Here is a 24,927-nt window from a genome sequence, read left to right as displayed (position 1 = left end):
GTCCTAATTGACTTCATGGTATTCCAATAGCATTTCAATTACCCTTTGTCAGTGACTGGTTAAGGGTGGGCATATGACCTAGTATCTGGCCAATAAGACATGAAGGGAATTCTGTAGGTGCTTCTGAGAAAGATTTCTCTTTCCTAATAAAAGGGAAAGATGAAGCAGACACTGTCTTGCCCCCACCCCACGCCTCTTTCTTCCTGCCTTCAATATAGACGTGTATGTAGCCATGAGGGTCAAGCATGACAGTAGAGAAAGGCAAAACACCCTTAGAATGGCAGAGTGGATGGTAAAGCCCAAGCCCTTGGTGGCCTGAGTGAGCAGCTGGATCAACATCAGCAGCTGTCTACCTCCAGAATTCTTGTTAAGTAGACATTAAATGCCCTTATGGTTTAAGCTACTGTTAGCTGGGTTTCTCTCTTACTGGTAGCCAAAAGCAATCCTGATTGGCACTGGCCATAACTGTTAGTGTAACTCCAACCAACTTCCAGAGAAGTTGTATAGAAATAGCCTTTGGTCAGCCTCCCCAGCCGTGGGATCTGCTCTCCTGAAGCGCCCACCCAGCTTGCTTGACAGCCCTCAAGCACATGGAGTCCGGTAGAGTCCTCCACCCATTGCTCCATCCCCACCGGGCGTGGCTGTGAAGGCCAGTCAGCAAAGGGAAGGCTTTCCCCAGGGGAGCTCAAACTCTAGAAGGACGAACTCCAAAGGGACGCTGCTCTAGGAAGTTCACAGCTGTATCCACTCTGAGCCTTCAGGTGAGGGAGGACCTAGATCCCCGACTGTGTTCCCAAAGAAGCCATCCTTCCCATACCTGGAGTGTGATCCCAACTGTGTGGGGTGGCAGGAAGACCAAGTCCCAGAAGAGCCAAGCTGACCTGCCTGGGAGAACAGGGGGTGCCAGAGGGCCCCAGCAAGGAGATCCCAGTGAATGTTGGCCCAGACAACAAAGGGACCTAGGAGTTGAAGGAGGTGCTCTAGAGAGCTGGGAAAGGACTCTGAACTGTCAGTTCAATGGAGCAAGGTAAGGAGGGGAGCTGATTGGCCAGTGGTGTACCATGGGTGATGTCATCCGGAAGTTATCAGTTCAAATCCCTCATCCTTGGGTGTTGGCTTTATACTCCTGGCGGTTCCAGGAGGCTCTGAGTCCCACTCTCACTCCAGCAGCAGGAAGCTTCCAGGACCAGACGGTCTGTCCCTGGGCTGGGTTGTCCCTTCCAAGTGACGGGAGTGATCTGAGGCAGCTCAAGGTCAGCAGCAAGAGGTGCAGGCTCTGGAAGGTCATTTTTCACCTCCCAAGCTGGGATCTGATCCCCATTTAGATGACCCTGAGACTAAGCAAGTGGACATCAGAACCCAGTGTGGGGCCAGCTCAAGGCTGAGCTGGGACAAGAGCTGTCCTCCTGGTCCCTGTGCAGCTTGCCCCTCTCAGAGGTAGTGGCAGGTCCCCCAGAAAGATGGAAGCCAGCTGCATCTTGGGAGGTTCCCTTTATTTCCAAACCTACCCTCCAGCCACCGGTTCCCAGCTAGAAGCCGAGCCTGGGTCTCTGTGGGGTGAGGGCATCATCAAGTCACTTTGGGGTGTCAACCCCAAAGCTCTGCTGTACGGTGTTCCAGAAGCTTCAGGAGTCCTCAGGAAGGCGGGGCTATGGCTCTTCCTAAGTGTAACTAGATCGTAGCCCAGTCAGGGAAATGCTCCAGGTCAAATATGACCCGTCCCCAGGTGTTGATCGCCAGAAACACACAGAGGATTCCAATTATGTTCATCATTGATCCTGCTTTCACCTGGGGAAGATCAGGGCCAAGAGTCAGCACCCGCAGGTCAGCGGGATTCAGAACAGAGGTGAAAGGGACACTGGGAACTAGTGCTCTTGGAGAAGGGGCTGCAGGCTGGTTTGCTGGGCCCTCATCCCTGGGCCATGCTCTGTGCTCACCCTACCCCACAGACAGAGCAATTTCATAGCCAGTGTCATCGGTGCTCAAGCATCCCTGGGAAACAGGCATGATGGCGGGTTGTCTGCCTGCTTGAACATTTTCAACACTGGGCCTTATGGAGGGATATGAGGCAACACCCCAGGCCACTCAGAGAAATATTGGGGGAGCCCAGGTCTGACTTTAGGGCCTGTGCTCACCCCAGCACCTTTGCGTCCCCAGAGCATCTGCTGGTTTCTCGAGAACCTCCCTGGCTCTTTCTGATGCCAGGTCTTTCTTCTCGCTCACTAGCCACTGCTTCAAGCCCTGTGCAGTTTTTTCACTGGGGATTGGAAATGAGTTTGTGGTTCATGGTTTCTTATTAAGAATGCTCCACAGACTCCCAAAGATACCCAGCGGAGGCTCTGAGATCACTCACACCTGACCTGCCTGAGGGAGGACCCTCCCTTCCTGCCTGTCCCCCTCTGAGACCGGCCCCTTCTACTGGCAGAGGCGATAGAGCCCAAGTAGAACCTAAGAGAGTTCCTCCTCCAGCTGCATCTGTTTCCAAAGCCCCATCTCTCCCAGGCACTGCCTCTCCCTGTCCCCGCTTCTATGTCTGCAGACACCTCTGTCGGTCAATCTCTGTCATTGGTATCCACCCCCTCGACCCATCTCAGCCTTGTCCCTCCTGCCAGTCCTTATGGGTTCTTGCTAGTTGGTGAAGTCCATCTTGGCCATGTGGGACCCAAACCCCTTCCAAGTGCTCAGCGAGGGCTCCCCTGGTGGCTGCTCAGCCAACTCCAGGTGGGAGATTCTATCACCCACCTCTCAGCTTTGGGAGACAGAAAAGTAAGGTGATTTCAAAAAAGAGAGAAAAACTGCACATAAATGCAAATAATGAGGATGGGGCTGGACTTTGGGTGGTATTCCCAAATTACATGACATCACAAGTCATTAATAAATAGGGTGTCCCTCATGACAAAAGCATCAGAGCTGATAGGAGTAAATAGAAGCAGCTACATTACCATGTCAGAAACCTTGAGGTGTCCGTAGGCAAACACGATGGCGTTGGGTGGGGTGGCCACAGGCAACATGAAGGCAAAGGACGCACTCAGGGTGCAGGGGAGCATGACGTACAGCGGGTTGAGGCCAATGGAACGTGACTGGGGGGAAACACAGCACTGCAGTGTCACATATACAAGCCCTGGGACCATCACTCTGAAAGCATCCCCCTCATGTACTGTGCGAGTTCCCACCTCCACGCCTTGGTCCTTCTGGGGGCTCTACCCTCTGCCATGCCTCTGGTGATAACTCTGCTGGACCCCAAAGGCTGAGCTCAGAGCCATCTCCCCGGGAGGCCTTTCTGAACCCCCTCTATTCATTCAACACATAGCTCTAGGGCACCTACCTCGTGCCAAAGACCATGCTGGCCACTTAGACTGCACTGAATCTGGAAGTGTTACTGTAGCCCACCTTGCACACACCTGTGTGCCCTGCCACAGACCGCCAGAGCCTAGAGGGCAGGGACCACATCCACCTATAGATACATTGGTGTATGCATGTGTTGTTGTACACATTTGGGATCATTTTGAATATGGAATTTGGTATCCATCTTTTTTACTCTGCAGCTTAATATTCAGCCACATGTAGCAAACAGCACCCAGCATAGAGTAGACAGACATTCATTAAATATTTGCTAAATAAATGAATTATATCATAATATAACTCATAATATTTGTTAATACCTATCAAAATTAATAATTAGCATGCAGACTTACAAACACACGAGGGCAGACACATATGCAAAGATGTCCATTGCAACATCATAACAGCAAAACACACAGGAAACTGACTCAGTGGCCATCAGCAGCAGGATGGTTAAATAAAATATGTATATACACAATGACTAGTTCGCAGCTGTAAGGAAAAACTGACTGGTCTTATGTGCTAGCATGGAAAGATCTCCAAGACCTATTGTTAGATTTTTAAAGATTTAAGGTGCAGAACAGGATCATAGAATGATACCATTTGTTTAAAAAATGTGTGTGTGTATATAATACATCTACAAAGATACCTGAGAAGTTAATAACAGAAGTTGTCTCTAGGAGGAAGCTAGAGGCGAGGCCCTATACTCTTTGGTATTATTTGACATTTGTATTACATTTTCAACTTTAAAAAATTTTAGTCCCGGCCGGATGGCTAAGTTGGTTGGAACATTGTCCCCTACCCCCAAAAAAGATTGCAGATTCAATTCCCAGTCAGGACACATACCTAGGTTGCAGGTTTGATCCCCAATTGGGGAATGTATAGGGGGGCAGCCAATCAATGTTTCTCTCTCACATCAATGTTTCTCTCTCTCTGTCTCCTTTCCTTCCTCTCTCAAATCAATAAACATATCCTTGGGTGAGGATTTTAAAAATTATGCACATTTCCATTTTTTTAACTGCCCTTTAAGACTCTGATTTTTAAAAATTGGTTTGATAATATTTCATTGTATGAGTATAGAACTTATTTCATCAATCCCCTATTATGGAAATATTTTATCATAAATAATTCTGTGACATGCATCTTTATAATACAGTTGACCCTTGAACAAGATGGTTTGAATGTGCGGGTCTACTTACATGTGGATTTTTTTAAAATAAATGTACAGCCCTGGCCGGTTTGGCTCAGTGGATGGAGCGTCAGCCTGCGAACTGAGGGGTCCCAGGTTCCATTCTGGTCAAGGGCACAGGCCCGGGTTGTGGGCTCAATCCCCATTGGGGAGCTTGCAGGAGGCAGCCAATCAATGATTCTCTCTCATCATTGATGTTTATATCTCTCTCTCCCTCTTCCTTCCTCTCTGAAATCAATAAAAATATATTTTTAAAAATATTAAAAATAAATGTACAGTAAACCCTCCATATCCCCAGGTTTCCCACCTGTTGTGGATCAAATGGGAATCCACAATGTGGAGGGCCAAACATATGCATCGCTCTACGCCATTTTATACAAGGGACCTGAGCATCTAAGGTGTTGGTACCTGAGGGAGGTCCTGGATCCAATCCCTCGTGGATACTGAGGGGCTGTAGTTAAGTTCTGGGGAGTCCAAAGTTATACATGGACTTTCTATTGTGCAGTGTTATTCAACAATCAACTGTATATGCTTGTAGACATCTCCGATGGTTTCCTAAGACATGTTCTCAGCCTTGAATTGCTCAGTCAAAGGGTGTGAGAACAGGTTTCAGGTTAGGGCTCCTGTGGGTCAACAGGTCTCTGGAAAGGCTGCACCAGGTTCCATTCCTTCTGGGAGAACCTGAGAGGTCCCAGTCAGAGGCCCAGTCTATTTCCTGGTTCCCCCATTTGTCCTGGCTCTGAGTACCCATGGTGTGTACGCCCCATGTGGTTCTGTGACCCAGCTGGAGGAACACCACCTTCCCTTCTTCCACAGCTGGGCCCTGGGGCAGGAGCGTGAGTGGGCTTGGAGGTAGCTGGAAGGAATCCTACTTGGGCTTCTGGCCCTGGGAGGCTTGTTAGGAATGCCCCGCCACCCCCACCCCCGTGGGTTCAGACCTCCTTTTGCCTGGCTTGGGGCCCTCTGGGCTCATTGCTGGGGCTGGAGGTGACAAAGTCAAGCCTTTGCTAGAGGAGGGGATGCTCCTTGGCATAGGTCTGAGCAGCCTGCTTAGGGGAGGGGGAGATGAGCCACCTTGCTATTTCTAACACTTTCATCTTCACTTGAATTGAAAGGAACAGCCACTTGGGTTTGCTTTTTATACACATGGACACCTTGGCAGCCAAGGAGAAGTTTATCAACTGCAATGCTGTGCTCAGGTTTTGTAAGTCTGTCTCCCAACTCCAGAATGGCAACCTCAGCCTCTCCCAGGCTTGTTTGCAATCTACAGAGGATTTTCTCAGCCATCATCTTACTTGACCTTCAGCACAAGTGTAGGAGGAAAGAAGATAAATGACATGTTCTAGGATCCCAGGACCTGAACTCAGGTGTCCTGACTCCAAGGCCCCAGCTCTTCTTGTACAACCTTGAGGTCAGTATTGCCATGTCATGAGTGACAGGAGAAAATGCACAAAAAGATCACAGCTGATTTTCCTATTAGCTCTGCTTTCTTCTAAGTCCCAGCTCAACAACATGCTTGACCACAGTGTACTGATTCCTGATCCTGGGTCTCAACGCAAGGCTTCTGGGGGTCTTTAGCCATGCACTCGCTTCCTTTCTTTGGACTCTCCACCTCCCCAGAATTTCCTCTCCCCCAAACCAACTCCAAGCCCCACCTTCCCCAAGACCTCTTCCTGGTGGATCCCAGCCAGTGGTGTCCCCCTGCTCTGCAGTCCTCCTGCACACCTGTGCTATATTCTCAGAGACCCTCTATCATTCCCTCATGGCATTGGTCCACTCCTCCTTGGCACTATGCTTAGCACTTTGGCCAGCATGGCGGATACAAAAAAAAAAAAGAACCAGCAAAGGATTGAGGGCAGGCTCAGGGTCATCAAAGGTACACAAGTCCTATCAGATCCAGGTCTCAAAGCCTGGTTGGGCTCTGGCCCCTGATTTCACGGCCTTGCTAAGAACTTAGGACATAGTCATGTGTGGGTAGCTTCTTATGAAATAATGGCTGAGGATACCCACCTCCCAGCAGGGTTACTTACCATGGAGGCAAAGATGGGCAGGAAGAGGCTGGCGGTGGCCACGTTGCTTGTGCACTCAGTGAATATAGCAACGAGCACAGTCAAGATCAAGGAGATGGCAGCTGGGGGCAGAACGTGCAAGGGCTCCATTTGCTTCCCCATCCATTCAGACAGCCCCGAGGCCTGGAAAGCACCAAGAGGGCAGTCACTGAAGGGCTAATGGCTACAGTTCCTCCAGGGCCTGGAGAGACCCTCATCTTTCTCTAAGGGGCTCAGCCTCTCCCCTCCTTCCTATTTTCTCTGCATACATTCCACAGGTGAGCTCATCCATGCCCACAATTTCAATCTTCATCCTCATTCTGCTGTGTCTAAAATCTGTATTTCTTGCCCATTTGGTCTACTATCCAGATTTCAACATCCATGCTCCTAGAAATTTCCACCCAGATGTCCATGAATGTGTCAGACTCAACATGCCCCAACCTGCATTCATCCCCTCTAGCCCAGAGTCTATAGCTCCTCCTGGCTCCCCAGCTTACATGGACTCACCATCCACCTGCTGTCCAACTTAGAAGACCAGGAGTCATCCTGGGGATCTCTGTCCCCCTCATTTCTTCCACCCAATCAGTCACCAAGCCACCCAAAACATCTCATGTCCTTTGTCTCCTCTCAGTCTCCCACAGTCCTTGAAGTTCAGGAGAGAAATCTGAGACAGGAATTAGGATCTGGATTTGGTGCTTTGGGCTGAGAAGAGAGTGTCCAGGGGAGAGAATGAAAAATGAACAGAGAAGCTACCAAGGACAGAGCCTGGAGGAATATTCATATTTAAGGGAGAACAGAGAAAAAGTCAGTAAAGAAGCCTGAGCAGGAATAGTCAGAGTTAGAAGGAAACCAGGAGAGAATGGGATCTTGGGGACCAAATGAGGAGGGAGTTTCAAGGAGAGAATGGTCCATGGAGTCCAGTATTGAGACTGAGTTGGATGAAAGCTATAGAGTGTCTATGGGTCTCCCTCAACCCAGCCCTGCCCAGGCTTCCACTCCAGACGTCAAAGTGATTTTCCCCAATTGGAGTTCTGACGAAGTCACTCTCTGGCCTCAACCCTTCAGTGACTGCCCCCTGAATTCAGTGCCTGCAGAACTAAGTCCACACTCCCTATCTTCAATTCAAGACCCTCATGGAGTGGCTTCTGGGAGCCTCAGTAGCCTCATCTTCTATTCCTCAGCTAGGTACCAACACACATTCCTTTACCGATGTGTCACTTCTTCCCAAAATGCTCTTCCATATATGTGCCCCTCCCTAGTCTGTGATGGTCCTGTGAACAGGACCCTATTTCAATCTCCTCTGTAAGTCCCATGCCTGGACTAACAGGGCCATAATAGAAATGTTTGGTGAAATGAATGAATGCTAGATGGATGAATGACTGGATAGAGAAGTGACTAGATGGATGGATTTGCTCATCCAAAAATATTGATGCACCTGCCATGCACCAGGCTCTGTTCCAAATGCTGAGGAAACAGACTAACAAGTTAGTCCCAGTCTATCACATTCTATCCCTGGGTGAATGGACAGATGGACAGATGCACGGATGCATGATGGATGGAGGATAGCTGGCTCATCACTCTCTCTGGCTCACTTCTTCCCTATTATGGAAGGCGGAGAGGTAAGAAAGTTACATTTTTGCGGTGGTTTTTCCCAAAGGCTGATCCTTTCCTTCTATACTGCTATACACTTAGGTAGAGAAAAATTTAAACTGGCAGCCCTATTAACAAAGAGTTCAGGAAGTAGAAGAACCAAAGGTAATGGTGGAGATCTACAAGGACTTAAAAGGAGGATTTCCCTAGAAGAAATCAGAGTAAAGATCCTTATTGCCAAATCCCCAAACTCAGGGTCACCTATATTCACTATTTCTGCAATCACTCAAAGAGTATTTCTCTAGTCTAGGCACTACTCATGGCCTAGGGTTCCAAGATAACAGGATAGAGCTCCTGTTCTTGAGAAATGTTGAGTGAGTGGAGGGGACTGACACAGAACCAGCCCAGAGTGCAGGGGTGCAGGGGTGCAGGGGTGGATTAGTTCGTTGGCCACCCTCTCTGTGAAAGAAGGAGACCCTGGGCAGCCCACAGCTGGGGAAGTTACCTCGCATGCTTTAGCCAGAGCAAATCCGCCCCCCAGAAGCAGCAGAATGCCCCAGGGAACTTTCTCCTGGGTCACCTTCCAATCCAGCAGTGCAGGCGGATAAAACGGAGTCTTCCATTCTGAGAAGAAACAAGAAAAACACACGTACACAACCCAGAGCAGCCTTATGAAGCCCAAGACATCTGATCAGGGGAATAAAAGCCTGTTTGTACAATGAGTACCATCTCATACCTACAAATTAGCTAAAATTTACAATAATTACTAAACCCATTGCTGGTGAAAATACGGCAGACCTTTCACACACTCCTGGTAGCATTATAAATTGATATCTTGTTGGTTTGGCTCAGTGGATAGAGCATCGGCCTGGGGACTAAAGGGTCCCAGGTTCAATTCCAGTTAAGGGTACATGCCTGGGTTGTGGGCTCAATACCCAGTAGGAGGTGAGTAGGAGGTGAGCAGGAGGCAGTAGATCAATGATTCTCTCTCATCATTGATGTTTCTATCTTTTTCTCCCTCTCCCTTCCTCTCTGAAATCAATAAAAATACATTTAATAATAATAAATACATAAATTGATACAATCTTTTTTAAAAGCAATTTGACATCACTCCTAGAAATTTATCCTGAAGAAGAAACACCTTCAAAGAATAAGCTATATGCCCTAGCTGGTTTTGCTCAGTGGATAGAGCATCGGCCCGAGGGCTGAAAAGTCCCGGGTTTGATTCCAGTCAAGGGCACGTACCTTGGTTGCAGGTTCCCCGGCCCTGGTCCAGGTACATGCAGGAGGAAACCAGTCAATATGTCTCTCTCACATCGATGTTTCTCTCTATCTCTCCCTCTCTCTCCACTCTCCCTAAAATTCAGTGGAAAAATAACCTCAGGTGAGGATTAGCAAATAAAATAGACTGGATGTTATTCGTTTTTTAAAAAGCTATATACATGAACACATTAATTATAATAATGAAATTTCAAAAGAGCCAGAATGTCCCATAATGGGAGAATGGTTACAGCCCCTTGACTCAATGCAATGCATTATTAGGGAAGATAAGTTTGAAGACTGGGGCAAGAGCAAGAAATGTCTATAGAGAACATGAAAACAGAAACAACAAAGCAACAGGATTCAAATGGTGTGTTTTGATTATAGTCATATAATATGCATGCTTATTAGTAAATACTGGTAGGAAGAGAGAAACCAAAATAATACTGATGGTGTTATGGGAAATTCAAAACATGTTTCTGATGTAATATTAATATGATTTTAAATGTTTAAAAAGCAAAAGAGATTTTGCACTAAACAATACCCAAGGAGGGCTTGAAAAATGCCTTCTGCCCAGACTGTGCAATCTTGCCAGTCCTCTTTGATGGAGTGAGCTTTTCTCCCTCCTAAGCCCAGGGACTCCTATGGAGAGCCTTTGCTACCAGGCCCCCAACCCTGATGAATGAAAGGCCAACATAGCATTACCTTCTTCTGTCTGTCTCCGGAAGTTGAACTTGGGCTTCTGCGAAGGCACAATGAATAGCAATATGGCCATGAAGATGGCCACGGTGGCGTCGGTGATATACCTAGGTGGGGAGAGCGCATGGATGAGCCAACTCAGCTGCAGGAAGCCATGCCACAAACCTGTGCCTCGTCTACGTGCTCCTGCATGAAGAAGCAGGCTCAGCTGGGCATAAAAACTGGCACCCCAAAGGCCAAGGTCAGGAGTAGTGCGGTAGACTAAATCCTGGCTGGAAACCAAGACCCCCCCATCCTTGGCCTGGCTCTGCTACCAACATTGGGTGACTCTGAGCAGCTCACTTCACTCTCACTTCCTGTGTTGTCCCATGGGTAGACATCATGACCTCTTGGCCAGATTCTCGAGAAATCTGGGTTCACCAGGTGATCACCAATAGACCTTCAAAATGGAAACAGCAGTAATAGGCAGCTACCTCTCGGCCCATATCTCCTGCCTCTTCTAGGATATGCAGGTTTCTCAGCCTTTCTTCCATCTGACCACATAACAAGAGAAACTACGTATACCCCTTTTGCCAAGTCTCTGCCTAAAGAAGCATCTGGACACCAGATGAGAGGGAAAAAGATGATGGAGGAGAGATTTGGAAGCTAAAGCTCTGGAAGCCCCACTCTAACCCAACAAGTCTCTCTCAATCACAGCTCTGGACACCAGCCTGGCCAAGGACTTTCTGCTCAGCCTGTTGGGAAAGGAGGGGCCACAGGGACATACTGTATCTGTGGGCTTGTCCTAAAGACTAATGAGGAAAAACTGAGTCAGGAAACCAACAGAGTGCTCCAGAACTCAACTACAGAACAAGAGAGGACATGGCAGATGCTGCAAAACCAAGGACTTACTTTGTCTTCCCCTCCACCCAGGTGATCGACACCCAGCCGGGCACGAAGCCGGGGTCCCGGGAGAACCACAGGAAGACCAGCAGGAAGAAGCAGAGCAGGACGTTGGCCTCGGCGAAGGAGAAGGGTCCCAGATTCCTGTATTCCTCCTTCAGCATCTCGTACGTGGCCTTCTCACTAATCTTTCTCTCCAGACTGAAGCCCTTCTGAGAACTAGAGGAGGCAAAGATAAGAGAAAAGTGGAGCAGACTGGTTGGCTCAGGGGCTGGTCAGATAGAAAGCCTGAATGTTGAGCAGTAGAGCATGGCAGAAAGGCCTATTATGGTGCTGCCTAATGTCTGGGGTGGAGGGTGCTTGAGTACAGCCCTTCCCCGCTCCATCTCTCTCACCTGCCCACCATACCTCCCAGGACCTGTTATGTGTGCTTAGCACATGCCCAGAACTGGAAGATGCTCCCAGAGGAGGTCTAAGATGACACAGGTGAGGTGGCCAGTCTGGGCCAGGTCTCAGGGGCAATTGAGAAATGAAAGGAGAGGATGGCCAAGAGGGTGGGAGATTGAGCAGAATGAGGGGTGGGTTGGGCAGGAGCATCAGAAGCAAAAATAAGTAGAACTGAAGCCGCCACTGGCACTGGGGACCTGGCAGGTGTCCAGTTTCCTGGACACCAGCTGCTCCTGTCATCTGGCACCTGGGGAAAGGCCATGAGAAGTTCTGGAGCAAAAAAGGGTGGAGCCAAGACTTCCTCGAATGCTCCCCAAATCGTTCTCCTCCCACGGTGGCCTGGGGCAGCCTTCAGTGGTGCCAGGATGTTGGCCCCCATTATCAGGTGGCTCAGATGGACACAAGAAACAAGCAGACTGGGCCAGGCAGGAGCAGGGTGGGTGCTTGCATCCCGAGGAGCTGGAGGTGTAGGATCCGGACCCAGGAGACAGGCAGGCAGTAGGCATACCAATGGCAGGAAGGAAGCCAGCCCAGCCCTGATCTTGGATGGGTTCCTTAGGCACCAGTGCCCACTGGCCAACATGGCCTCCTATGATTCCCTGCAGGACTTCCCTAGGGGGTGCTGGCATGAGGAGGCAGGAAAGAGGAGGGATTCTTGGGAAAGGTATAGAGGGTACCTTAGCCTTAGGGAGGGGCGAACTGGGGCCACTGGGGCCCAGGATCCAGGCCCTGAAGGATTCTCTGAGGAATCCAGGCACATGTTCCAGTGCATCAGCCTGAAGGTGGTGGGCTGGCCAAAAGGACTGTCCCTGGTTAGCCCTTCTCATGGGCAACCTTCCTGGGGCCCCAAGACAGACTTCAGGGGGTGATGGAATTGGTGCCGAGGGCAGGGGGTGATGGAACTGGTGCCGAGATGCCCATTTCTGAAGCCAAGGCTGGATGTGACCTACTGTGGGGGTGAGGTGATGAGGGTGCATGCCTAAAGCACAGATCAAGGGAGGTCAGGACACAGGGGTGCCCAGGGGCTGGGAAAGGAGGAGGCAGTGATGGGGTCTCCTATCTGCACAGCTTGTGGGGTCTCTGTGATGGACCAGGGCCAAGGCTGGGTGTCCTGAGAGTCACCTGACGGAGACAGCCCTTAGGTCGTCCAGCAGGGGGATGACTCCTGGTCTGGAAGGAACATCTCGCCCCCTTGGCATGGGAGAGTCTGTTTGACCAAGAATCGACCTGCTGCCAAGTATCATCCTTGAGGCTCCGGGGCTGGGCCAGAGGCTCCAAGTTTTCAGGACAAGGGCTGACTCGTGCTCCAAGCTGTCCAGCCCATGTCTGATGCTGGGGACAGTCCACATGAATATAGACTCTGGGGGCTACACTGCACGTGCAGTTGTCCGACACTGGCACCCCACAATGGTGCAGGCAAGCCTTCAGGACCCACTTACGCTGAGCAGTTTCACCCTCATCATGGGTTAACCCTGTCTGGTGACCACTGGGCTGGCCCGAGATTCAGGCAAGTGGATCCAGTTTGCCTGGGAGAGCCCAAGAGGTGGGACGGGTACAAAGTGTCCTTCTACAGTGGGATGGACACTGTAGATGATGGACACTTCAGATGATGCGGGTGAACTGGTACAGCGCCAAGGAGAGGTGAAGGGACCCTTGAGTCCCGAGTGCCTATGCTGTGGCAGGGGTCCAGAAAGCCCTCACGCCTAATCCAGGGGTCGCCTGGTTAGGAAAGTTTGGTGTAAGGCAGCAGTAATACCCCACTAGTCCTGGGTAGTCCTGGGGCAGGCGGGGAGAGGGAGGGTGGTAGCCCCCTTGGCTGGAAGTGGACAAGAAACTCACCCACAAACCCAAAAAGATCGTTTTCCTGGATTAGCCCAAAGGCAATGGCCCTGACATTGCTCTCCAGGACCAACCAGATAAGAGAGCCAAGTGAAGGCCAGTGGAGATGGTTCCACAGCTGAGACAGGTGCTGCCTGTGGTGAGGTGGTCCAGGAGGCATGTCTCCCATGTGCAAGCCAGGAAGAGGGTTCTCAGGAGGAACCGAATCGGCTGGCACCTTAATCAGGAACTTGCAGCCCCCAGAACTGTGCGAAATGAATGTCTGTAGTTGAGCGCCCAGTCTGTGGCACGTTGCTATGGCAGCCGGACCTGACAGACAGGGATGTAGGGATGTGGGCACAGGCTCTGGAGCCAAACTGCCTGTGTTCAAAGCTCAGTCCCACGGCTTCCAAGTTACACAGCCCTGAGCAGCCCTTTCCCCTCTCTGAGCCTCAGTTCCTTACTTATAAACTGGGAATAATAAGAGCACCTACCTCCCAGGTTGATGTGAAGATTAATTAATATAGGTAGAGTCATTGAAGTTGTGTCTGCGACTTAGTAAGCACTCAACAGATGTTGCTCATTATTATTCCTATGGCCCCATTAGAGGCAGGGACACCACCTGCAGCCTACGACAGCTTTGGGGCAGGTCTCCCGGACCCACTGGTCCTGAAGCAGGTGTGAAAAGCAGGGCAAAGAGCTTCCCTCAAAGCCAGGCTGTGCCCCAAGAGCCCATGGGAGCAGCTTCCCTCTCACGTGAGGCCTGCACACGGGTGGCATATGAGGATGCCCACTACTATTATTATGTTGTTCCTATGACTACTTTGATTATATATATAGATTTCTTTTTAACTGCAGTTTCCAAACCAGTTCCTCCTTCAGAAGAAAACTTACAAAAATCCCATTTCCCCCCGGTTAACTCCCTGGGTTTGGGGGCACTTTTGCCTCTCGGCTCTGAGATCTCCTCCCTGTGGCCAGATAGCCCCTTGTCTTTGGCTCTAGCTGCCTGTGATTTAAGGCACGGAGCACACGGCTCACAGCTAAGCACTTCCCATACTCCTGTGAGAGGGTCCCCTTGGCTCCATAGATAGATATGTGTCTTTTAAAACCACAGCAGTGTTTTTTAGGTATTTGTCAGCCACACACCATGGTTTCTGTCCAAAGTCTGGCTGCTGTCAAGGTTGACTCTTGGTGAACTTGGGTTGGGGTGTACTGGGAAGAGGAGGGTAAACTTCCCAGATCGTGCACGCTGCTGGGAACGTGGCAGGTGTTCAGGAAGAGTCTGGACATGGGCCGGTGGTGTGCTGTGACCCGACCCAATGGACACATACAGCCAAGTGGGAGTTGGTCCAGAGTATCGATTTGCTCACGGGGACAAGATTCCCTTTAATTGCTTTGACTCACGTTGATGGCACTCTTTCTCCCTGGCCAAAAGCCAGGCTGGAGGCAGGGGACAGAGAGGACTTACCACAGGCCCCAAAGGAGCTCAGGTCAGGGGTCAGGGATCAGGGGCAGCACTGGAACATGGCTACAGGTACCGAGGGTCAAGGCCATGGGGTGCCCAGGGAAGCCCAGAGGAGCAGGCGAGGGATTCTTCCACAATGGAATGGGGTGGGGAAAGTCAGGAAACGTGTCCCTAAGGAAGCAGCACTTGAACTGGCCTTGAAGCCTAAGGAGATTGAAAGGTGGGGAGATAGGGAATGGCATTCCAGAAAGAGGGAACAGCATGTGCAAAGGCATAGTGAGCAGACAGAGGTGGCCAAAATGAGAGGACAGACTAGCAGATGATGGGGGTGTGGAAATGGGGCCAGACAGGAAGAACTCTATGGATTCGCCTATTGGTTCTTCTGCAAGGGCGTGGCAGGTTAGAGTCTATTCTGGAAGCAGCTGAACTTACGTGAATCCCAAAAATAAATACTTGAGCCACAACCAGGCGAGCAGCAGCATGATCAGCATGTTGGGGAAGGCAAATTCAAACCAGGAAGCGAAGTTCACGATGTCTTTGCTATCAGGAAACAGTCTGGAGAGAGAAACACGGGTCCACACCTCTACCAGATGCTGAGTCGCAGAGCAAGCAGGTCAGGCCGGGTGGGTATGGGATGACCAGTAGCTGGACCCTGAGAGGTGGTCTGGAGCAGAGTCTCATCCTCCTGAGGTCCGGCCATCCATGCCCACCGCTCGGTATTACCCTAATCATTGGGGCCCCAGAACACAGCCATGCCCAATACAAGCCAGAGGGGTGAACAACTGACCCTCATGGGGGTCCAGACCCTGTTGAGAAGCTCATGAAAGTCACTGCCCTTCCCTCCAGAAAAACACAGCTTTGTACACACGTACTTTGGTCAATAGCATCAGGAGGTCCACAGATGCCCCAGAACCCTCACCCTGTGGGCTTCTACCAGGGAAGACCCCCTTAGGAAAACAATCTCAAAGGCCTCCCATGGTGGGACCAGACAGGGTTCCGGGGACTGGAGGAGGGTCTCTTTCCCTCCAGGCTCCGCCTCCCACCCCCAGACTTGCTCACTTCAGCCCAAGGGTGTCAAACTAGACACAGAGCTTTCTGCACTCAGCAGGAACTCCAGGGAGAGCCCGAGGCTATCATTACAGAACACATCACAGGATCAGAATAGTCTGCTTGTGGACCTCAAGAGTCTGCTTGGCCAGGCTCCAGGCCTGCCCTCCCACCTCCTAGCTGCCCTGCCACCCCACCTGTCTTGTCTGCACAGGACGGGCACGTCATACTTCTCTCCTTCCCTGTGCTCACTGCGTCTGTACTTTCCTTCATGCATTTACATGACCAGCCTAGAACTCTCCAGGCATCTGCTACCTCAGCAGACCATGAGTATCCCACAGACAGAGCCCAGGTCGCCCCCACTTCTGTGATTCCAGCCCCACCCAGCACAGGGCCAGCACACAACTGGGTCCTCAAAGCCTGTGTCCCTTTGTGGCCAAGGAAAGTTCCAGACCACCACTGTGGTCTACCTGGGGCCTCAGAAGGGCACAGGTCACTGCAAGGGCAATGAGAGGAACTGTAGTGCAGGAGCTGGTGAGGCAATGAGTAGCCTGACCTCTAACTCTTTATTTAATCTCATGATCCCCAATATCATAGGGCCATTATCATTCACAACCAAGGTCAGTGAGCCAGTTTTGAGGAGAGCATCTATAGGGGTGACTATTTTCTGCAAGTTTTAAACAAAGACCCAGCATCTAAAATGATGTTGTCTCTTCCCACAACTTTAGTTCAGGGTTCAATCACACGACCTGTCTGAGCGAAAATACTGCACCCAGGAGAGAAAGCAGCCAGGCCTGGGGACTGTCATCGGCTCCTAACCTGAGGAGTTCTGAGCAGGTGCAGCAGAGGCTGATGGGGGCACAGCCTCCCGCACCTGCCAGGCCCCAGCTCCGGGGCCCAGCTCAGGAGATGGGAGAGGAAGTTGAGTGCATTCAAACCAGGGCGCAAGTCATTGTCCCAGAAGGCATGGCCAGTGACTCACGTCTGCATCTGGCCCTGGAGCACCACGTTGGGTCCTGTCCCGGTCAGAGTGGCAGTGCCACCGATGCTGGCCGCGTAGCATATGCACAGGGTCAGGGCCTTGCACATGTTCTTCCTGTCCCTACTCTCCGGCAGCTGGGTATCAGGGTCTTCAAAAATCACTTGGCTCCCTGTAGTGACACACCTCCGTAAGCAGACAGCCCTGGGGGCTGTGGCTCAGCTCCAGCTCCTAGCTCTGCTGTTGACCTGAGGTGGGGATATGCTGGCTCTGCAGGCTCCCTCCTGGGTCCTCTCAGCCCACAGCCCAACCATGTCATCTGGCCCTGCCTGCCTCCCCTGTCACTTCCCACTGCTTCCCCAGGCTTCTCCATGCCCAGGGCAAAGGCAGCCACTTCAGACACACGCCCTTCCTCCCTGCTCCCTAGCCTATGCTCCAGCTGATCCCTCCCTCCAGAGGGGTGTCCAAATCCATCTTAGATGTCCGTGCCTCCTAGCAAGCCTCCCCCTTGTCTGAGCTCCTTTGGTGTCTGGCTTATGGCATCCCACGGCTTCCCCCAAGTCAGAGGAACTGTGTGAGGGGCCTCATTACCCCACCCCACCCGGCTCCTTGAGTCCAAAATAAGGGTGTGTCCACTTCATCTCAGCAGCCCCAGGACCTGCCCCAGGATCTGGCAATCGGGCCATCAGAATGGGCCCTGAGTTCCCCTGTGCTGGGCCCTGGGGATGGGGTACAAAGAAGGCAGAGAATAAAACGGGCTCCCTCTGAGTTCCCTGAGCTGGGTGCCTGGTGGGAAGCAGCGTGGACAACCACCCCCATGCGTGTGCGAGCAGAGAGCAGATGGGAGGTGTGACCTGTGCAGGGGAGGCCTCCCCGAGGATAAGTAGGAAGAGAAATGGGTGAGGACCCCCCAGTGAGTGCTCAAAAGATGCTCAAATGCATAATCAAATGAACAGCTATTGATTTCTGTGATTGGAAAGAACCAAGGGTTGAAACTTGCTATACAGTAAGCCATTCTAAAGGACTTAACTTTCGTGCAATAATTATCTTCATAAAAGTTACAAAAAACAGTACTTCCTAAGTACTTCTCTGTATGCCTGCTTAAATGTGGGCTCTAGGAGTCAGGAAGGTTGCCAAAGCTTTTGGCAACAGAGGGGATGCCTGCCATTGGGGACCCCGGCAGCACCGGGCCAGGAGCTCACCTGGCAGCTCACCGGAATTGCCCTTTTCTGCAGGCTCCAGGGGCCTCATGCTGCCTTTGCTGGCTTTGCGCTTGGAATGCATCTGCTGCAGCACGGCCTCCACAATGGGCACCATCATGGCTGTGGTGGCTGTGTTGCTGATCCACATGGAGAGGAAGGCGGTGGCGCCCATGAAGCCCAGCATCAGCCTGCAGAGGAGGAGCAAGAAGGGAAGCAGAGAATCCCCATCCCCACTGCCCCAAGCCCTCAGGGAGCAACAAGGGTTACGCCCCCTTGCAGAAATGCCAGGGGTCAAGGCCAAGGTGCTGAAGCCAGTTCAAGACTGGGTAGTTCAGGAGAGGATTACACTTGGAGTCCCTCCCTCCTCCATCCTGTCCTTCCTTCTGTTCTCCCTCCTACCTCTCCCACAGACATTACTGATGTCTACTCTACTGGCTATGGGGTATGGGGAGGGGGCACCAAGAGGCCTTTCCCAGACCCAGTCATGGGTCTGAGGAGCTCCTGTCCAGCAGGGGCAGCACAGGCATCCAGAGGGTGTCAACCCAGGGTGGAGGTTGGCCCTAGTGTGTCCTCAGGGTGTGCTGGGACAGCCCTATGGGCAAGCAGCCCCAACACCCCACTTCTATCTAGAAGATTCCCACCCACCCCGGACCCTGCTTCTCCTCTCATAACAGAGTTAGCCTTGAGGGGTAGGGTGAGCCTGGGAAAGTGGGACCTCCCTCATGGCTGACCGCCCCCACTGCCTCTCTCTGCACACACACCTTGTACTCCCTCCACTCTGCAATGGACCAGATCAAACAGTACTCAGAAAACATGTTCCCTTCACTTATAACACCTGTCCTTCCACCGCTGCCTCACCTCTGCCATCTGCCTAGAGCACCCCTCGTGGTTCTTCTAATCAAAGTCCCTCCTCTGTAGCCTTCCTCCCGGTGCCCACCAGGCAGGGGTGGACACACCCTCCTCCTGCCCCACCAACACTCATCAATGGCTAGATTTGGAGGACCCGTGCCCATGTCTGCTCTTCCCTTGGTGGTGAGCAGGGAGGGGAAGGGCCTGGTTCTTCTCCATGGCTTCCACACACCCCGCACAAGGCCAGGAACAGAAGGAGCTCAGGGAGGGCTGGATGGATGGAACAAAACCGTTCTGGGTCTCCATACCCCTCTCCGGCCAGGCCTCTCCCCGGGGCCACTAATCCTCCTGGAGAAGGGATCTGGGTGCTGCACTGTCCATGCAGGCTGACCTCACAGACACACAGAACACAGGCTTGGGTCCAGGCTGGAAGGAGGAGCTGAGTTTTCATGAATGAGGCTTTGACCTGATGCTTCAAGGCACCAGGGCCTCAACATAAAGGTCTCCCCTGGGCAGGCAAGTGCCATGGAGCTGGAAACCACGCTCAGAGGTTGACAGGAAGGAGCAGAGAAGCCTGCGTGAACTTCCTGTATTTGGAACCAAAGTCCTTCAGCTCTCTCAGAATGAGGACCACCTGCTGGTGGAGGAATGCTGGCCCCTCCAAGGATGCTGAGAGCAAGAATTCTGAAGCCACCCAGGTCTCACACTTCTAGAAAATGCAATGGTTTTTTATTTGACCCTGTAGACTAATCACGGGAGGGGATCGATACCACATCGGGTAACAGAGACCAGAGAGTCGCAAAGCTTTCTGCTCAGTGGAGCCTGAGGTGCCAAGGGAGCCAGGCAGCAACTCCTGGGGGTGCACCAGGCTCTGTGTGCGCGGGGCCGTCACAGTCCCTGACACATGGACATCTCTGGAGGGATTTGCTGTGAAGTAACCAACCGCTGCCTTCCCAGGGCTGGGCTGAGCACGCCGTCATTTAGGGAGCACATTGCCTCAAAAGAGAGGTGCATCCTGGGGTTTCTACTAGAAATGAACTCAGGGGCCAAGGCCTCATTTCTCAGCATTTCACCCCTCTCTGTCTAAAATGCCTCGTCTATAGAACCTGGGTGGAGGAATAAAACCCAACTCTCAGAGTTGTGGTGAGAGATAAGTGAGGAGATAGATGAGCTCCCAGAGTCATGCCTGGGCGCTGCAGATGCTCAGAACCAGGGGAATCTGATGATGTCAACTCCATGGGTTGGTTGGAAGCTGCCTGTGGTTGGAGGGGAGATCTTGGAGACAGGGAAGAAGCTGAGGTTGTGAGTGGCATGGGGAAGATGAGGTAAGAAGCTTCTCTACAGAGGCTAGCTTTGTGGGTGCGAGCTCTGGAAGGAGGACCTTTCTGCTCCTCCTGAGTGGGGTGGTTGAGCCATCTCTGGCCGCTTTCCTCACAAATGCCCTATCAGGCATGGCTGGCTCCAGCCTCCACCCACCTTGCTCCCTGTGGAACCCTGCAGCCCCTCCCCCAGGAAGTCCTCTTTACATGCAGGGGCCCTTGCTGACCAGTCTCCTCTGGATTCAGAGATCCCTTACCTCCTGCCACTCACCACAGGCCCCCACCATTGCCCATGCATCTGGTGTCCTCAGCTAAGATTGTCACACACTCCACCCAGGGGTCCACCTGCCTGCCAAGCCCAGGTAAGCCCATGGGTAGCCCTTGCCAGTGGGTGACCTGGGCTGTGCCACAGCTCCTCCCAGCCCTGGGGCCCGCAGGGAGCCCCGTGGCAAGAAGAGAAGGCGTAATTACCGTGCAGGCTTGGTCCCCACCCAGAGGAGTGTGCGCAGGGCGATCCTCTTGTGCAGGTTCCAGCGCTCCACGGCCACAGCCACGATGAGGCCTCCCAGGAACAGCATGTTAGTGTCCTTCATGTACTGGACACACACCTGGAAGGTGGTGGCACGGAGGCCCCGTCAGGGCTGCCTCCTGGCCACACATTGCTTGGCCCGGGCCCACCCAAGTCCCCAGAGACAGGCGAGCAGACCAGATGCTGACGTGGGGGTCAGTTTGGAGTGGAATGCAGGGTCAAGTGGAATGTCTCCATGCCAAACAGAATCCACAGGAGCTTCTCTGGTCCCCTGGCGCCTACGCTGCTCAGAACGAGGCTCTGAGGAGGAGCCCAGGGGAGAAGCAGGAAGCCACCAGGATCCTCTGGGGTCACTCACCTGCTTGGAGTCCAGAACCTTGAGGAGTGGGAAAAGCAAGGCAGGCAAGAGGGCGGTGACAGCCAGAGGGATGACTTCTGTGCACCAGTAAATGGCCATGATGATGATGACGTAGGCACACCTGGCAACCTGAAGAGACAGCCCTGAGGCCTGGGCATGCTGATGCCGCCTTCACCTCCCTAGGTGGTTTCATGTGCCAGCACTTTTATTAGAATCATTATTAACCACCCAGGCTCTACCCTCTCCCTCATTTCAACCCAGCCTACTACATCAACCCCAAGACCTATAGCTTTTAGCCCTTTCTTCTCTGGCCTCTTCCTCCTCCTGCCTTCACCCCGGGCCACTGCCTTTGTTCAGGACACACTTCCTCCTGCCTGGATGGCTGAGACCATCTTCGATTTGACCTTTCTGCTTATGTCACTAGGCACAGAGGCTCCCTTTTACTCTTTGGCAAATCTGATCATATCACCCCCTCTTTAAAAGCCCCTTTTTGCCTCCAGGACAAAACCCGAATGCCTTAGCATAACTTAGGAGACCCTCTGAGATGGAGCAGGTCCTGTAAACCCCTCCAGCCCCGTCTCCTTGCCTACTCCCACCCCGAGTTCCAGCTACCCCAGGGCACTGCCCGTAACTGAGCCTCCTCTTACACACCCGAGCCTGGTGGCAGTCTGTTTCTCCTTAGGCGCCTTCCCCGCCTCCCCCACAGCCTGGGTCTGTGCCTGCCTCTGTGTCTGCTCCCCCAGCCAGAGCAATTGGCACATGCGGTTGCCATTGTTGTTTCCTTAATGTCTCACCATCAGCACCACCACCACCCCACCCCCACCATCAGCACCACCACCCCACCACCTCCCCACCCCCACCATCAGCACCACCACCACCACCACCACCACTACCACCACCCCACCACCACCAGAGAACAGGAAGCACCTGAGACCAGAACCAGGGTTTGTGGATTCACTCTGTCCTCAGGCCTGACCCTGAGGAGATGCTCAGCAAATGCCCATTCAAGGAATGGACTATAGTAGTTCCAGCTATGACAACGCTGCTGGAGAGACGCACCTGTCCACTCTCACTGCTTAGCATCACCCTGAGAGCACGTGTTACGTGCACAGGATGTTGTGTGAAGACAGAAATTCTTTGTCTGGATTGTGTTAGCAGTCATAAAAAATAAATCTTTCTTCGGCACCCCATGAGAACCTCAGGACCCCTTGCCCTGTCTAGTGTGGGGTTTTCAGCCTTTCCACTGCGGACATTTTGGGCTGGAAGATTCTTTGCTGAGGGGTGGGGTACCCTGTGCATTATAAGACGTTCCACCGTGTCCCTGGCCTCCACACCACTAGCTGCCCTCAGTCTCCCCACCTGTTAAAACCACAGGAAGGTCAGCCACGCTGTATAATCATTCCAGGGAACATCACTCCCGCCAGCAGAACTAAAATCACAGCTCTCTCCAGTTATGACAACACCAACGTCTCAGGCTTTGCTGATGCCCCTGCTTGGGGGGTGCAGGCATCAATGCTGATGCCGCCATGAGCTCAAGGCAGGACCGAGGTGTGGGTAGGAGCCCAGACTCCACACCAGGCGGACCTACGAGTGCCCATTGTCTGCCATTGTCTGGCTTTCAGCAGTCACTCAACAGTGTCATTGAGCAAACACTCGTCTCACTCCCAACCCGGCCCCCTCCCTGCTGGTTCCGTGTCCTCGCCTGTAAACTGAGGGGTTAGGAGTACCCTTTTAACAGAAAGTGCTGGGTGAATTTTTATTATCTAAACTTTGACACAACCGGTGGCACCTGTAACCAATTTTCACAGCGCAGTTCCCCGAGACGCCAAATAAACCAACGGAAAAGACAGGCTTAACTGGCCCCTCGCCTCCATCCACTATCGGGGCCCAGAGATGCCCCATCGCGGAGGCGGACCTGACCCTCCTGGTCTAGAATGCTCCGCAGGAGAGGCTGCACAGGACGGGCTCCGTGAGACTGGTCTGAGGAGAGGTGGTCACCAGGCGAGTGAGATGGACTCTGCCCGAGAGCTGCCTGCTCCCTGCGGGTAAATAAGCTCAGAGCGCTTCCTGCCGCAGGAATGTGGCTGGCAAGGCGCTTAAAGCCCAGACAAACGTGTAGTGGGATTTTTAAAATATGTTTTTTTATTGATTTCAGAGAGGAAAGGAGAGGAAGAGAGATATAGAAACATCAATGATGAGAGAAAAATCATCAACTGGTTGCCTCCTGCACATCCCACACTGGGGATCAAGCCCTCAACCCAGGCATGTGCCCTCACCCGGAATCGAACCGAGACCTCCTGGTTCATAGGTCGGCGCCCAACCACTGAGCCACGCCGGCCAGAGGTGGGATTTAAAAGTCAGCAGCCAGCATGTAGCCTCGCATGGCTCAGAGGCTTCACTAAAATCACAAGAAAGAGGGAATGAAGTCGGGTTCTCTTGCAGATTTGGCTTCCTGATACCCCAGTACACCCCCAGTCCTCCAGGACTGCCCCAGCGTATCCCCGAAAGAACTCCTCTGTTTCCCAAAGCTGCCTGGAGGGACAGGGGACCCCGGGGTTTCCTGTCTGGGCTGAGAGTGAAAGGGCTGGAAGAGGGAGTGAGGAAGGAGCAGCCAGCAGCCACAAAAGCCTTCAAAGGGCTCGGGTCTCTGCCAAACAGGCTCCACACAGCCCAGCGCAGCCTGGCGGGGGCTCCCAGCACCGCCCTCAGCCTGTGGCCAAGGCCATTCATTCTCTGCCTCCCTCCCAGGAGCGCTAGGAGGCCAGGGCCTTCCCTGCCACCCTGAGTCCTGCCACCCAAGGCGTGAGCTCTGGGAACCTGACCGCCTCCTGCCTCAGCCACAGCAGGCAGCGCGCAGAGCAGACCCACCCCGACCTGCCTTTCAGCCCCAGGAGGATGTTGACTCAGCCATGGCGTCCAGGGGTTCCGAGTTGGGAAGAAAAGTGGGCCATAGATAGGGAAACTGAGGCTCAAAACAGGGCCAGAGAGTGACAAAGACAGCACTCAGGATCCACTTAGGTGCCTGGCTCATCTTGGAAGCCCCTTCAGCTGGGAAGTCCCCCTTCACTAAGGAGAGAGAAGGAGAGAGAAGGAGGGAAAGGCCAGGCCAGGGCGCTCTAGGCACCAGAGGCACCAGGAGCCAGGGGAGGGGCGGGATCTCGGGAGATTGAGGCCAGGCTGAGCCTGTGGGTGTTCTGTGTGGCGAGATCCGTGCTAACGGCTAGGCTCCGTGCTTGTTGGGACGGTTCTTGTGTCCTGGGATCCGTAAACCCCAAGGTTGGGGTGCCCCTTGGAATGCGTTACAGGACACCTCCCATCTGGCGCCCTGAGCTCGCAGGGAGCTGTGCCCGCCTCGGAACCCCTGCGCTCCCACTCCGTGGCCTGCGTTCGGAGCCCGTTGGTGGGACCGGTAGCCTGGAGTCCCCGGGGCTGCAGGGCGATGCAACTGACCTTGGTGGGCACCAGAATGATGAGTGGCAGCAGCAGTATCGGGGTGACGAACAAGATCACGAAGGACTTGAACTTGGAGACATAGCTCAGTGCCGAAGCCATCGTGCTGGGGGGAGAAGGCGGGAGAGGCAGGTGAGGCGGCCAGAGGCTCCGCGGGCTTAAGAAGGGGCCACAGTCTCAGGGGCTGGTGGAGCGCCGGCAACTCCGCCCCCCACGGTGAGGTCGCCGCGAGACCCCCGCGCGGGGCCATCTCGAGGGGTCCGTGGGGCCCACCTCCCCTAACTGCAGGCGCCCGCGGACGCCCGCGCGCGTCGGACCCGCCTCCAGGCACTCTCCAAGCCCTGCCTGCGCTGCCCTGGGTGGACAGAGGCGCGCCGCAGGGCTGCTGAGCGCGATATGATCAGTCATTTATTCCATTGACTTCTGCGTCCGCAGGGGTCCCAGGTGAAAGTCT

General features: G+C 53.0%; 1 protein-coding gene across 1 annotated transcript; it reads right to left on the bottom strand.

Moving 5' to 3' along the window:
• Window positions 1-1,671: 1,671 nt before the first annotated feature.
• Window positions 1,672-24,575, bottom strand: LOC307115367 (Na(+)/citrate cotransporter-like; the record flags this gene model as incomplete). Its single annotated transcript, XM_079798593.1, has 12 exons — window positions 1,672-1,788; window positions 2,943-3,080; window positions 6,562-6,723; window positions 8,675-8,793; window positions 10,135-10,235; window positions 11,020-11,229; window positions 15,173-15,295; window positions 16,770-16,938; window positions 17,969-18,156; window positions 20,608-20,744; window positions 21,024-21,152; window positions 24,474-24,575. 12 exons carry the CDS (start codon window positions 24,573-24,575, stop codon window positions 1,672-1,674), a joined length of 1,695 nt encoding a protein of 564 aa, XP_079654719.1.
• Between the last annotated feature and the right edge of the window lie 352 nt (window positions 24,576-24,927).

Source organism: Cnephaeus nilssonii (genome assembly GCF_951640355.1).
Source record: "Cnephaeus nilssonii genome assembly, chromosome: 19".
Taxonomy (NCBI): Eukaryota; Metazoa; Chordata; class Mammalia; order Chiroptera; family Vespertilionidae; genus Cnephaeus; species Cnephaeus nilssonii.
Note: the sequence above shows the minus strand (reverse complement) of the source record. Positions and strands in the feature narration are given on the sequence as shown.